Here is a 14,790-nt window from a genome sequence, read left to right on the forward strand (position 1 = left end):
GTCTGTACTAATGTCTCAAAACACAAGGCTGCTACCCGCAACTATGACAGAAAGAATGGTGCAGATAGCAACAATGTTATTTCAGTCCAGTGTCTTTCTTAGCCATTACATACTTTAATACTGAGTTATGCGTGTCAGAGAAATCTGTTTTTTCTCTCTTACATGTTGTCACGCTGCGCTCACCACAAACAGGAATGAAGACCGTTGGGCTGAGGTGAGGATGGAAAGACACCGACCCACAACCACGCAGTCCTGTCCGAAATGCGTACTTCAAGTCGTACAGCGTAGTAGGGTAGGAGAGGTCAGGGTGATCAGGGTACTTGCCGTAGTTCTGGGGTGGAGAGTGGAGGATGGTAGATTTCCGTAGCCAATGTCTAGGGTCAGAGAAGGTAGAATGGTCAAGGAACGAAGCCGGGTCAAAGCGTAGGAGAGAGTAGGAATCCGAAGAACAGCCAGGATCAGGACAGGAGAGAACAGACAGGAAAAGGCTAAGCAGGGATCAAGACACAATGAAACAGCAGCAGTGAGCACAATGCATAAACAGGAGTTTATGCTCAGCAAGGAATGACAGACAGGGGTAGGTATATAAGGAGGAAGGATCCAATTACCTTGCAGGGGTGTGATCCGGTCCTCCAATGGCGTCAGGGAGGTATAATCTGAAACAGCCTTCCCTGGTAATTAATGTGGTTGCCAGGCAACCTGCGCGTGCGCGATGCGCGATGTGCGGAGCGCTGACGTCACGCGGACGTGCGGACGAGATTTCTCCCCGTGGGAGATGCCGACGGCTCCCTTCAGAGCATGCGCGCACCGGCTTGGCAGTGCGCTGGCGCGTGGGTCTGCCGTGTGACGCGTCAGCCGGGCGGTTTCCGGCAGGGGTTGCGGCGGCTGTTACACATGTACAGGAAGTCCTCGCTATCCAACGTTTCACTTTACAATGAATGGCATATCCAACGCTTTACAATGCAACCCTGTGGGCCGTTTTTCGACGCCTGAATGTGTTATCCAACGTTCACCGACACTGATTAACATTGGACTCACTTTACAACAGTTTCACTATCCAACGCTACTTCCAGAACGGATTCCATTGGATAACCGAGGACTGTCTTTAGTGAGGAAGAATTAGCCAAAGCCCCGGAACTCCCCAATGACTCCACACAACTTCCCTTACACCAGGTCCACTCTAAACCAAAGAGTTGGCAGGTACCTGCTGGGTGCAGTGTGGGTGATTGTTACAAATGCAACTGCAGAGCCCAGGAGATGGGACCAACATCGGGCACCTCTGAGCCAGCATCAGGGAGAAAGAAAAGTGCACACAGCACATACTGTACTGGCAACTAAAGTGGGAAGGGGGCACCTAGCGCCCGCTCTGCTCCGCCATCCAACCGCAAATACTGAGAGAGTTCAATAAAAACACAATGTGGCGCAGAAAACCTACGCTTTTTGTTGACGCCTCCATTACACATTGGATAAGTGCAGCCACTGAAATGTATTTGCAGAGCGCATACACAGGCACATACAGTATTTGGGTTAATTTAATATGTAAAGCTCAGTATGTTCAGCCAGATCTGTGCAAATATGCAGCAATCTTTTAATGAGCCATTTTATTTGTGTGGTTCTTTGACCATATGCAAACAATGAGGTGAAAAAATAGGTGCTCCCACTCACCAATGTGATAGGTGCAGTGAATCAAGTGACAAATCCGTGACATTATATAATGCAAGATGAATAAGTGATCAGTAATCGTGTTGTGTAGAAAAAATTATAATGAAAATATGTGGTTGTAACCCCCTGCTCTGACCCTCTGATAGGGACGGTCTTCGCTGGTCCCAGAAAGATGCAACTACCGCTCAACCCCGTTACAACACGAATCCGTTACAACACGAATCCGCATGTAACGCGATGCAAGCATAGCTCCCAATTTTCATATTTATGAATACTTTACAACACGATTATTGGTATCTGAAATACTTTATTGTACAATGCATACAATGGTACATTATATCTAACACGATCCGCTTATAATGCGATGTGATTCTTTGGACCCCAAGCACAGCGTTATAAGGGGGTTCAGCTGTATTCTTCAAAATCCAGGGGGAACATAGGAGAAATTCAACCCAAAAAAAGAACACACAGAAATATCTAAGTGTAGATGTATTGAAAATGTGAATTACAAGAAAACGTGGCCCTTATATGGTGCCTACACACAATGCGGTAGGGTTATATGGGCGTATCCAATACCATGGCAGTGTGTTCTTATATGTTGGAGTCAGGTAGTTGGTACCTCAATATAGAAAAAAGAGGGACCATTGTGCAAATCAAAAAATAAAACATCTTATGTAAAAAAGGTATAAGAATCGCACTCACAATGTGTACGATGTTTAAAAGCATTAAACACAACAGTGTATGGTGTGCGATGTTGGGTGTTCTCTCACCGCCACGTCCCAGCGGGTGTTGCTGGTGGTCCGCTCCGGAGTCCATAGAATATTATGTACTGTCGCGGCCGAGTTTATTCGAGCATTTGCCCGGTCTCGGCCGCGACAGTAACCGGGCAAGCGCCGGGATGTCCCGGGCGTGCGCGGAACCCCCCACCGCAATCCACCACATCGCGGGACACCAGGGCTCCCTCGGGGAGCCCTGTGCACGCGTGCAGGGGGCGCAGGCACCCGATGACGCGTGACCGCGCATCAGTGATGCGCGGCACGCCGAGGGGCTGCGGCTCGCAAGCCGGGACATATCCCGGCTTGCGGAACGAGCCGCAGTCAAATTAAATGTGCCGCCTCTGTATGCTCAATGCAAATACAATTAGAGGAGGTGAAGGGGCATAGGGACCTCACAGTTCCAGTTAATCTAGGCTCAGGAAGGCAAACTGCTCATAACCCAAAAGTTAACAGAACAGAATATTCTGTAAATACGTAATCAGAAAGTCTTTGTTACCACAAGCTAGCAGTTAATGGGGCGATTCACAAAGCAGAGATAAAATCAGTGCTGTAGTGTCCGAATCTGATTTTTTTTATCACGCTTTAAAACATGAAGCCAAAAGCGGGATTCACTAAGAAGTGAAGGTCATTTTTTTAAGGCCGATAAACAAAAGGTACTATCGTGCGACCTGTTTTTGTATCAGTGCTATTGTGCTATAAATTCTGTAGCGCGATAGCTGATAAGAAAAATATGCAGCCTGTAAGAGCTGCATGGAGACGCTGCGTCTCCATGCACGGCTCTTACAGGTGATAGTACAGTAAAAATATAGATTTTAATAATTGTGTACATGAGCATGGGGTCTCTTGAGCGCAACAGCTGATGAAACGCGTAGGTCACGTCACAGCTGATTGTGGGAGGAGGGATGAGCAACGAGTGAGGAGTGGAGAGCAGTATTCAAACTTATACCGGAGAAACAAAGTGGAAGGCTGCAGTTTATGTTCATGTGCGGCTGAGTCTGGCATCTAGAGGCTACATCAGTGATCATCAGTGATCATCAGATAACATCTCAGACTGAAGACATTTGGCTGCTGAGAGGGGTATATACAGGAGGCAGGACAGCATCTCCAGTGTTACCCGGATCAGCGTCACGTGGTCATCTCTATCGTGATATTACTGCCGCAGCTGACGGAGGGACACGGAGACCCCCTGGGGTCCATAGCGGAAACACTAGCTGGTGAGACCGTTCATTTACCACCCTCTGCCTTTATCCTTAACATCCAGAATCCACTATACAGGAGACATCTATCAGCCTGATACTGCAACTTTGTTTATCCACATTGAGCTATACTAAGGTCATCCTTACTCTCCATTTGTTGCTACATCCATTGCTACGCATTTAAGTGATATATCAGTCACAGCACTACTCCTTCACAATAGATCTATTGGACATATTTTGGACACGTTTTTTGATTTATATTTTTTCCTCCATTTATTCATCCTTTGTTGATTTTATTCACTGTTATTCATTGCTTATACTGTGTTTGTTTTTACCTGTTTGCCCAGACCCAAGCTCTTCTTGCCTATAATAAATGATCCTGAAATTTTTACAGCTATATAGGATTGCGCTTTTTTTTCCAAATTATCAAGCTAGGCATATCCTTATTAGAGCTGCATCCTAGTAGCCTATTCCTCCTTGATCAGTACCTGATATTCAATTCACACTAATATACATATTAATTATTCACTTATATTTTTATCACTTTTGTGCTGGTCCTAGCGCTGATTTGTTTTTGTGTGTGTGTGTGTGTGTGTGTGTGTGTGTGTGTATATATATAATATATATATATATATATATATATATATATTCTCTATCTATATAATCGAAAATCTTGTTTGTGAGTGTCTGGAGACCATTTGATTGGTCCGTCGGTCCACCAGCCCTCCCACGGCTCTCATTGGCCGGTGTGTCCCCCCACCCCGTGTGTCCCACCCCCCACGGCTCTCATTGGCCGGTGCGCTCTAACCCAGAGGTCCCCAACCTTCGGCCACACTGCTGCTGCTTCCTGATGTTACAAAATGCTGCATGGTGCTGCCGGCTGTTGCTGCTACTGCTGGGGGAGGCTTAACTGAGACGTGTGAGTATTTGCCCCCCCCCAGCTCCGTTTGTGACCCCCCCCAGCTCCATGTTTAACCCCCAGCTCCATTTTCACCCCCCTGCTCCGTTTTTGACCCCCCCCCAGCTCTGTTTTTGACCCCCACCCCCACTACCGCCATATACTGTACAGAAAGCCGATCGAATCAGAGAAAACAAGTACCTACTGGAAAGTATACTATGAGATGTCCCAGAAAGATGTGCAAAACTTCATCACAGAGTTAGAATTTTTACAGCAAGAAGCTCGTGCGCTCAAAGCAGAGCTGGAACTCTCACACCATGAGGTCTACGCTCTCAGCATAGAGGTCTGTGAATTGAAGGAATCTGAGGAAGAGAACATGATTTGTTAAGAGACGTCAAAAAGGGCAAATACAAGTCTGAGACAGAAAAATTCAGACTTGACTGACCAGATCAATGAAGGTGATGAGAAGCTTCACCAAGCAGAAAAAGTGAAGAAGCAATTGATCCAGGAAATGTTAGTGCAGGTAGCACTGGAGAGTGCAGAAAGAAGGCTGCATAAAGAATGTGTCTCCCTGGAGCAGCACACCCAAGTAGAGCAAAAACTGCAGAGCCAGTTACAAGAGCTGCGTGTGAGTCTGCAAGACGCCAAGAGGAATCGGGCGGATGCTGAGGAGATGCGGCAAGTACTACAGGAATGGCTGAATACCCAGTGTGTCCCCACAGAGCAGTATGAGGAGCTGATGGCCACGTTGCATGTCACCAGAGCATCGCTGGAGGTGGAGCTTAGATGCAGGTGACTCTGTATGAGAGGGAGCTGGAAAAGAGCCAGAAACTGGAGCAAGAGATGGAGAAGCAGAGGGGCTGCTCCATCCCCATGAGTCAGTACGCCAAGGAGAAAGAGGCCTGGATAACAGAAGCAGCTGCGGTCCTAGCAACAAAAACTGTAGAGCTCTGCGGTATGATGAAGGATAAGTGGAAGCAAACTCAGAGCGACCACACTGAAGGGATGGAGGTGCTAAGAGGAGAATTGCAAGATGTTTTAAAGAGACAGCAGTTTCTCGCTGAAGGACTAAACTTGCTGCAGGTCAGAAATGAAGAAAAGGAAACAGATTTAAATCTTGCTCTGAATCAGCTGGCAGATGTGGAATAGCAACTCAACGCCAAAGAAGCTGAACTAGCAGCTGCACTGAGTGGGAAAAGAAATGCAGAAGGACAGCTTCAAGAATTGAGGAAGGGTCTGGAGTCTGAGCGTGCTGGCCGCAAGATAGCAGAGACCTGGGCAAGGAGCTCGATGCTCTGAAGACTGATTGGGATGCTATGTTGGACCCTACTGCTGCCCAGAAGGAGGTTTCTCAGCTGAAGTTGGAGAAAAGGGTATAGGCCCGTCCCAAGCATCTGTATCCCACAGAAGATAATGCCCGTCAAGACAAGGGTACAGTGAGAGCTGGAAACACCGCTCACTTGAAAAACAAGACTACAAAGTTGGAACCGACTGAGCAAGTGAGGTGCTCCAGGAATCGTGGCTGCAATACCTTTGCAGTACTACAGTCTACTTTCCACAAGGCATGGAATGGAAAGAACAAGTCGTGAATGGGACGGAAGAGTGTCTGTGATCATAAGATGAGAAAGACCTCACAGATTGTCCAGCGACACTCCCAACAGAGTAAGTTAAAGAGTCAAAGCAGAAAGACCCAAGCCTATGAGTCTGCCGACTGTAATAGAGAGGTGTCATGGGGTGCACTTGGGGTGAATAAGAATCCCACCCAAGTTGCCATACTGAAGATAAATGGTGTGGATCACAACACTGAAGGTATGCTGATGGAGAAAGGTTCAAAATCCATCACCGCTAAAGCGAGTGAACGCAATGAGCTGACTGAGGTCAAGGCTCTTCTACAGGGTAAGGGAGATGAGCACAAGAGGAAGAAGACAGAGATGCATCTTCAGGATTTGCAGATCAAGGTCACAGGGCAGGATAGAGACTGGGTTGAGCTGGCAGAGAGAGCTAACAGACAAAAGTGGAGCTTCAACCTTAAACTCAAACTGACACAAGACAAAGTGGTAGAGAGATACCAGTCTGAAGGCCCAGAAGGCCTAGTACTTGCCCCAAAGAAAAAAAGTCTTCAACTGGAAGGCAAGGAAAAAGAAAAGATGGATGTCAGATGTCTCTGACAAAGAGGCTGGTGCACAGGAATAGTGCACGGGCCACTCACAGGACAATGTTTTGCTGGTGGGGAGGGATATATGATACCATCACTGTCCTGTAGGGGCTGGAACAGTGCAGTAAGGGACCTTTCCAGCTCTCAGAGAGGTAATCCCTTAGAGTAGCCAGCAGCATCTGCTGCCTAATTGAGAAGGCTGAACTCCTGTTTGCTCATGGAGTTTTCAAAGATGCGTGCAGCCGGTGCTTCGAAGGTTAATAGTATCCATTTAACAAATGTGGTTCTTCGCTAGGGCCACTCCAATGAATGATAAATATCTTTGTGTCAGCATCCCTTGCTAGGGACTAGGGGACTACTACCAAGTGCTCACAGGCACACCATAGACAGTACAAATAATGTCCCACATGTTAAGCTGACATGAAATATACTGAAACAGGAACAACTCACTGTGTAAGTTCCTTAGTCCCCCATGTGGTCCAGATCACGGGTTCCAAACGGCGTGCTGATCCGCCCAGCAGGGTGAAGAAACAGGAATAGAAAAAATGGCAGAGCACTGGCAGAAAATGGAGGAGGCCCACGTATGAAAATTAAAATTATTTATTCAATGAGTGGATCATAACTGACCCCTCGGTAGCAACAATGCAACGCACCTACGCGTTTTTGGGCAAGAAGCCCTTTATCAAGGCGTAATTGCTAACAATGCAGCGGGCATAGAAACACACATACAAATCGCCCCAGTGAGTGACGTCACAACTCAACATCCAATCAGCTAAGCGCTCCTTTGACCAAGAAATCTGATTGGTCGAAGTGTCATATCAACACAACAAACTTTATTAGGACAATATCGGCATATATGAACACACATATAGTTGTTGAACAAGGAAACAGATACGTTTCCAGTTAACCTAGGGATCAATACAACAAACTTTATTGTGCAATATCGGAACAAACAACCCTCTTAATAATAAAAAGAGAGTTGTGATTTAAAGGGACGGAGGGCCTGTTAGCATATGATTTAATCCCTGTAAATAAACCCCATGTAAGAGAAGTACAAAGTTTCCTGCCTTTAACTGGGAATAAAAGATGCTACAACGTGATGTAGGCATCACACCGTGAACCGTTGGTACACTTTAGTTAAGGTACCTGCCGAGTACTCCAATACCCAGAGAGGACGATTAACAACAGGGATCCTGGAGATCCAGCAGCTGTCAGTGAAGCCTCCACCTCTGTGTGGGGTGGGTTCCAGCAGGATGGTCCCACCAATAAAATATAGTCTTTAATCATGTATGCCTGGATCGGGTCCCATACTGCAGGCTATGCTTCACAACGTGGCGTCTTCACTGGCACAATAAACTAACTATACAGTATACAGCTAATGGGGAAATGTCCCAAGCTATGGGTTCCCTGAAGCAGCCACAATCTAATTAGGTGATTGGGAACTATCTTGGACCTAAGGGGGTTAATATGACCTAGTCTGGGTGCCACTGACACCCAGATCTTATCTTCTCTGTCTCAGGCCTGGCTCCAACTGAACTAACTGTCAGTTTGCACTTCAAGTGCTACCAAAGTTCCAATCTCCCCTTAGGAGATTCTAGCAGCCCTATTGGCTGAACTATGTCACATGACCTCAGCTCCTGGGGCATTCTGGGAGTGTATTTCCCCTGCGTAGCAACATAGTGAGGAGGAAGGGGGCGGTGGGCAGATGGAGACATTGTTACATATTGTGGTGCCATCGCTGTCCTCTCGGGGCTGAATGGGGAAGCTATTGGACTTTTTCACCACAAAGAGTTAATTTAATCCTCCTTGGAAAGGCTATTCAGGTGATAACTAATGAAGCTAATCAACCTGTTCTGAATAGTCAGGAAGTGCTTTAAAAGGCTGGAAGCTGCAAGGCACAGACAGACAGTTTATCCCAGAGAAGGGATGAGACAGAGGAGCTCCCCAGCTAATGGAGGCTGGTAAAAGAAGTCTGAGAGACACTGCTGAGAGAGCTGTGCTGAAGCAGTGACGTCTGGTTGTAGAGGACCTTAAAGGACTAAAGATAAGGCAAGCGCTTTGTTATTATCTGCAGAGACTTTGTATGCAATGTACATGTTTTGGGGCTGACAACTGGCTTAGCTGGCAGCCGGGTTAGTAAGGGTTGCTGCTGAAATGTGTAGTTAGCTTTCCTAAAGGAAATAGGATTTTATTTTATTTGGTTTTTCTCAAAGGGACGGTGGGCCTATTCATATTATTTATCCCTGTAAATAAACCCCAAGTATAGAGAAATACAGTGTTTCCTGCCTCATTTGGGACAAAAGAGACTGCAATGTGGTGTCGGCATCACAATATGTATGTATGTGGTGAATTTGTAAATGACAAACAGTTTTGCACAGAAAAAAATGAAAAAAAAACAAACAAATAAGGGGACTTATTATTGTGAGATGCATTTTATTCCTCCACATATTTTTTCCTTTCCCTAATTCTGATTAAAGTAAGTTTGTTGTATGTTAATGCTTATATAGTATATACCTATTACTTAGTGTGTATAGTACAGTATATGTATGTGTGTGTGGGGTGTGTAATATTCATGTGTTTCTTCCTTGAAAGGCTGCAGACCCCTGTACTAGTCCTATACAGGAGTAACATGGAGGGCAGTTACATTAAAACAGGCACCTACTTTATCTGACATTTATCAAATGATCATATGATTATTAGATTTGAGGCTAATACTAAATGAGGGAACTAATGTTAGATGACATTACAATTTAAAAAACCATATTGTTAATACATAAATCCCATACATATAAGGGCAAATTGTGTTTTAGTAAAATAGTAAGACCCCGTTCCCCTGCTCAGAGGTACTTTTGGTAGATAAGGCAATCACTTTTTGGTGTATTCTTCTCCAAAAGGCTCGTGTGAGGTTTATGAACTGCACGTGGTCGAGACCAACTACAAGGAGTATGCCATGATGTCCATGCGCATGACCAAGGGCACGGACGTCTACACCATAGCAACTCTGCTTGGTAAGTAAACTCTCCACTGGGGTTGGGTGAGAAGATCCATCATTTATGGACAGTAAGAAGCCAGAAAAGGCATGACTGGGGTGGAAAGCCCCACCCAAGGTATAGAATAAATGGCGTAGCAATGGATAGGACCATATTCCACAAAATAGGGTTACTAGAAAAGACCTAGAGAAGCAAAGCGGGAAACGGAGGGATACTTACACTGAGAATACAAAGGAGCAGAGAAGGAATGGATCGGACTTAACAGCGGCAGACGTGAATATATTGGGATGCAATGGGGAGCGGATGCTAAAACAAGAATCTGAGCAGGAAGGAAACAATACACCGGGTGGATATGTGGAATGGAATAAAACATTATGGGAGTATGAATAAGAAATATGAGGGGTCATTGAATATTTTAGTGGTATACTGGGAGAGCAGGAAAAAACCTGTGTGTATCAGGTGAAGGTAGAGGGATAATCGGAGGCATTACTGGCACATTAATAGGACTGCGGGTTGTTGAAGATTCCTCAGGCAGGATATGATGGGCAGGAACATTCTGGGAGCAGTTTTGCTTTCTGGTTTCAGGCCGAAGTAAGAAACTGAGGACAGAACAGCTATTCAACTTCCGTAATTTCTGTCTGCAGCAAGGGCTTATGGGAGCACAGTATTCTCATTCTTCCTCAAACTGGTAAGAAAACAACGAGGTATTTCACATGGTACAATGCTAAACACAGGTGGAAATATACATGTATTAGCCATTGTATTTGCGTTGTATCAAGAACAGCAAAGCCACACATTTAGATCAAGGATGGCCAACTCTAGTCCTTAAGGGCCACCTACAGGTCAGGTTTTCAGGATATCCCTGCTTCAGCAAAGGTGGTTTGCCACTGATTGAGCCACATGTGCTGAAGCAGTGCTTACAGAAGCCCCCCTCTCTTCCCCAAAGCATTTAAATGAAATGGCGGGGAAGCACGCGCAAGGCCTCTATAAGTTCCCTTACCTTGTCTCCAGCAGCTTCTGGTCGACGGTTCGCCATGGCAACGTTGTGTCAAATGATGCTGCAGGGTCGCATCACGCTGTGATTTAAAAAATGTCGGAGACAAGGTAAAGAGAGGGGGCGCGAGAAGGGGGGAAGAGCAGGCAGGGGGGCACAGAGGAAAAAGTTTGCACACCCTGGGCTACCACGTACAAAGACTAACCCATAAAGAGCCCAAAGTAATGCCCAACAGACCTGAAACACACAAGTCTTAATACAAACACAATGTGATGAATAACTGAATTCAACAGCTGCAGAAACACCAAAGCACATTTCATGCATAGCAAACCCAACAACAAAACTGGCGAACCCAACACTACGGAAATAGAGCACGAATGCCAGGTCACTGTAACACACAACACAATTACATGAAAACAAAACAAACAGCCCAAAATCAAACACACTGCGTGTATAAGGTTGCCTTGTGGCTTCTCCAAAAATACTGAACACAATGGCGATGCACTCGTGAACCCCACCCACGCTCGAGACACACAGATACACCTCTCCGCTCTCTGTTCCATGCTGTTTCCTCCTTTCCTTAGGTCCCTGACACCTCCTCCTGATTGGCTGCATTACCCAGCAGCAGCCAATCAGGATGGAGGAAGCTGCCCAGCCCCCCAAGCAACAGCCCTGATCTCTCCCTGCTCAGGGAAATCCTGCTGCCCCCTAAAGCCAGTCAGGTCACTATGTCCAGAGAGGTAATACCGGTATACACATACAGTACATGTCCAGTATTACCTCTATTTTTTTTACTGGACAGAGTGTCCAAATACATGGCAGTCCAGTTCAATACTGGACACCTGGCTACCCTATAGCATGTAGCACACAACGGAGAGTTCTTGATCTGTCCCAAGATTAGGATACAAGGCCTGATTTCACACCAACTCAATAATTACAGGGTCCTTTCTGTCTCTGTATTACAATGTACAACAGACACAGATTTGATAACCCAAATAATGTAGGTTACAAAGTAATGTGTGTGTGTACACCACTTCTTTAAAATGTCCATGTTTTTCCTTCCCACAGATCAGTGCGTGACAGAAGCCTAACAGGTGAGTATTAAAACTGCACATTTGCTAGATAATTGAAGATTGAAATCACAGGCGGGATCTTCCCCAGGCTGACATTTTCAACAGGATTCTTCCCCATGTCTTGGCTTTTGCCTGTTGTATTTTCACCAGACCTCCCATTATTAGCTTGTATATATAATTTAGTGTAGTACCATGTTCTGTTTGTCAAAACACAACCCCCCCCCCCCCACAATTGATGTAGAAATATAATGCTTTAACAAGCCCCATCACTTCCCTGCAGAAACCTGCCGGTATACTGCACCATCACACTCAGAAGATTTCTGATTATATTTCTTTATTCCCTTGTGGACTGAAGATACATGCATGTGTGTTCTTTCTTCTCCCAGAAATACTTATTTAGAGCTGTAAGTGACCTTCAGACGCTCACTGTGCGATTTCAGGGAAGATTAAAAAAACAACAAACAAGCCTAAGCGCTGAATATTTCATAAAACATGTTTGCTTTAGAGTTCAGGCCTTATCACTGTAAGGTTGGAACCCCTGCAGCTATCCCTTAATGCCAGGGTGCTCAACTCCAGTCCTCAAATCCCTCCCCCCACCCAACAGGTCAGGTTTTCAGGATACTCCTGCTTCAGAACAGGTGTCTTAATCAGTCCCAGCTTCAGCACAGCTGATTCATTCAGAGGCTCAGACAGAGCCACCTGTGTTGGAGCTGGGATATCCTGAAAACCTGACCTGTTTGGGGGGTGGGGGGGGGGGGCGGCATAAACACCGGAGTTGAGCCCCCCCCAGCCTTAATAAAAGCATAATGTATTGTATGTTTATTTAAGGATATTTGACATGTGTTTTTTCTGTATTACTTATTATCAAACACGTTAAAATGTTTTTAATATATTCCAATTCAAATGCACTTTACTAATGTGAACTGCTTTATGGGATTTTGTCCTTTCAGAATGCAAGAACAGTACCCTAAGATTTCCAGTAATCAGCCCTTCATATATTAAATGGCTTTATGCTCAATCTGAGGATATGAAAGAGGCCCAGCACGTCTGCGTATTAATAAAATCCTACATTCAAACAAACACTGGTTGTAATTTATTTTATACTAGGTGCAAGTACCTGGTGTACCCAGGGAATTCTAAGGAACACTTCAAAATACTGAGATTTATAAATGGATAACAATTTTTTAGTTTTTAAAAGCAGCAGTCCAAGCTGCCTTTTTTTTTAACATTTACTTTTTTCCCCCCTTTAATATGTGCATCAGTACAATCCACACAATGATAAGTAACAATGATTAGTAATTAGCTAAGTTGCCGATCGATCAGTTCTCCTGTGATCGATCGGCGAAGATTCGGCTGGGGGATTCACTAAAGGGCTGTCAGTGCAGCAGAAGAGGATCAAAGACGCAAAGTTCTATGGGGAAGATCATGTGACCAGGCAATCACTAGGCAATCACTATATATCATTGGTGCACTGCTAGAGAGAGGCAGGGCTCAAAAAGGGGTGTGCCAGAACCTGTTTCAGAAGAGGAAGGGGCTGTGACTTGGTAAAAATGCAAACCAGGAGGTGCGCTGCATTTTCTGGGGAGTAGGGGGGGGGCGCAGCAAGTACAGAGGCCCTGCGCTCTTCCCCACAACATTTAAATTAAATGCCATATGCAAACAATGAGCTGACAAAATAGGCGCTCCCACACATCAATGTGATGTCCAGAGAGGTTATACCGGTATATACACACACACACGTCCAGTATTACCTCTCATTTTATACAGGACAGAGTGTCCAAATACTGGACAGTCCGGTTCAATACTGGACACCTAGCAATCCTATGTGGTACCTAGTGCTAACATTCATGGAATATACCTGCTATAACGACCTACAAACACCAACTATCATGCACATCAAAAACCTCTTTGGCAATACTTGTACAATCTATGGGGTCTGTGTGTCAAAGCACAAATAGAAGCGCTAAGTCTTTATTGTAACAGAAATCTCTCAAACTCACGTCAGCCAATCAAAGCTGAATGCTGGTTTGTGACATGCCGGTTTTCAGACACACTGCCCCAATCGTTTTGATAAATATTTTATTAACATTTATTAATATATAGATGGTATAAGTATGTATGGTGGTTCTCCACATAATTATTACTACTAAAGTGGTCTGTAAGAAGAAAAAAGTTGAAGATCCCGGCCATACTCAACATGATAAGAAGTTAACAATGCAGTCGTTTTGTTTACATAGAGGTCGGTATTATTGGCTACTCAGGGTGCATTACCTTTGTCAGGGGTGCTGATCCACGCCGGCTGGGCATATATGCAGATGGGAAAGATGGGCGCCTGCAACTTTGTAGTTATTAAACTAAACAGTCTTTATTCACACTATAAACAGGTACAATTCTTCCTCAGCTGCATCAGTGCAATCCTGAGAAGGCACATTGCTGTTATATTGACGCGCTTGCTTTAATTCAGGTCATGTTTAAACATGATCCTTGTGATATTCTCACTCCCGATCTTTCCAGGGTCCCAGCAGGGGATCCCCTTCCATCACTGTGGTAGGCTAGAGGCTCATTACTCTGTATCCTACCCTGTTCCACTCAAACACAATACTCTAGTCCCGAGGTGGCAAAGGGTGATTCTTTATAGTTGCACTGTTATTTATTCTTTCAGGATCCTGCTTAAGGTTCTGCATCATAATATCTTATGAAACATACAGGACCCCTATAAGCTCATATTGAACCCCCAAAATAACCACAGCATATATATATGCGTATAAGTGTCAAGGAGGATTGCTACTGAGCATGGCAATATATATTTAAAACCAGAAACAGAACATGAAACACAGACAGCTGGTTCTAGCTGATTTGGAGGGTGGCTCCTTCTTCCCTAGTTTGAAGCTCACCCCTCCCACTATTAAATGGTTAAAGCTCACTCCTTTGCATCCTCCACACTCATGGGAACCTGCATGCAGTTTGATTGCGACAAATCTAATACAGAGTGCTTTTCCTGGTATTATACAGGTTAATAAGAGCTTCAATCAGACTTAGAACTATG

General features: G+C 45.0%; 1 protein-coding gene across 1 annotated transcript; it reads left to right on the forward strand.

Moving 5' to 3' along the window:
- The first annotated feature begins 6,343 nt into the window (after nt 1–6,343).
- On the forward strand, nt 6,344–12,824 carry LOC142472440 (lipocalin-like). The gene is made up of 5 exons (XM_075579528.1): nt 6,344–6,428; nt 9,549–9,695; nt 10,263–10,365; nt 10,689–10,781; nt 12,695–12,824. Exons 1-4 carry the CDS (start codon nt 6,344–6,346, stop codon nt 10,762–10,764), a joined length of 411 nt encoding a protein of 136 aa, XP_075435643.1. The 3' UTR covers nt 10,765–10,781; nt 12,695–12,824.
- Nucleotides 12,825–14,790: the final 1,966 nt, after the last annotated feature.

Source organism: Ascaphus truei, chromosome 21, assembly GCF_040206685.1.
Source record: "Ascaphus truei isolate aAscTru1 chromosome 21, aAscTru1.hap1, whole genome shotgun sequence".
Lineage (NCBI taxonomy): Eukaryota > Metazoa > Chordata > Amphibia > Anura > Ascaphidae > Ascaphus > Ascaphus truei.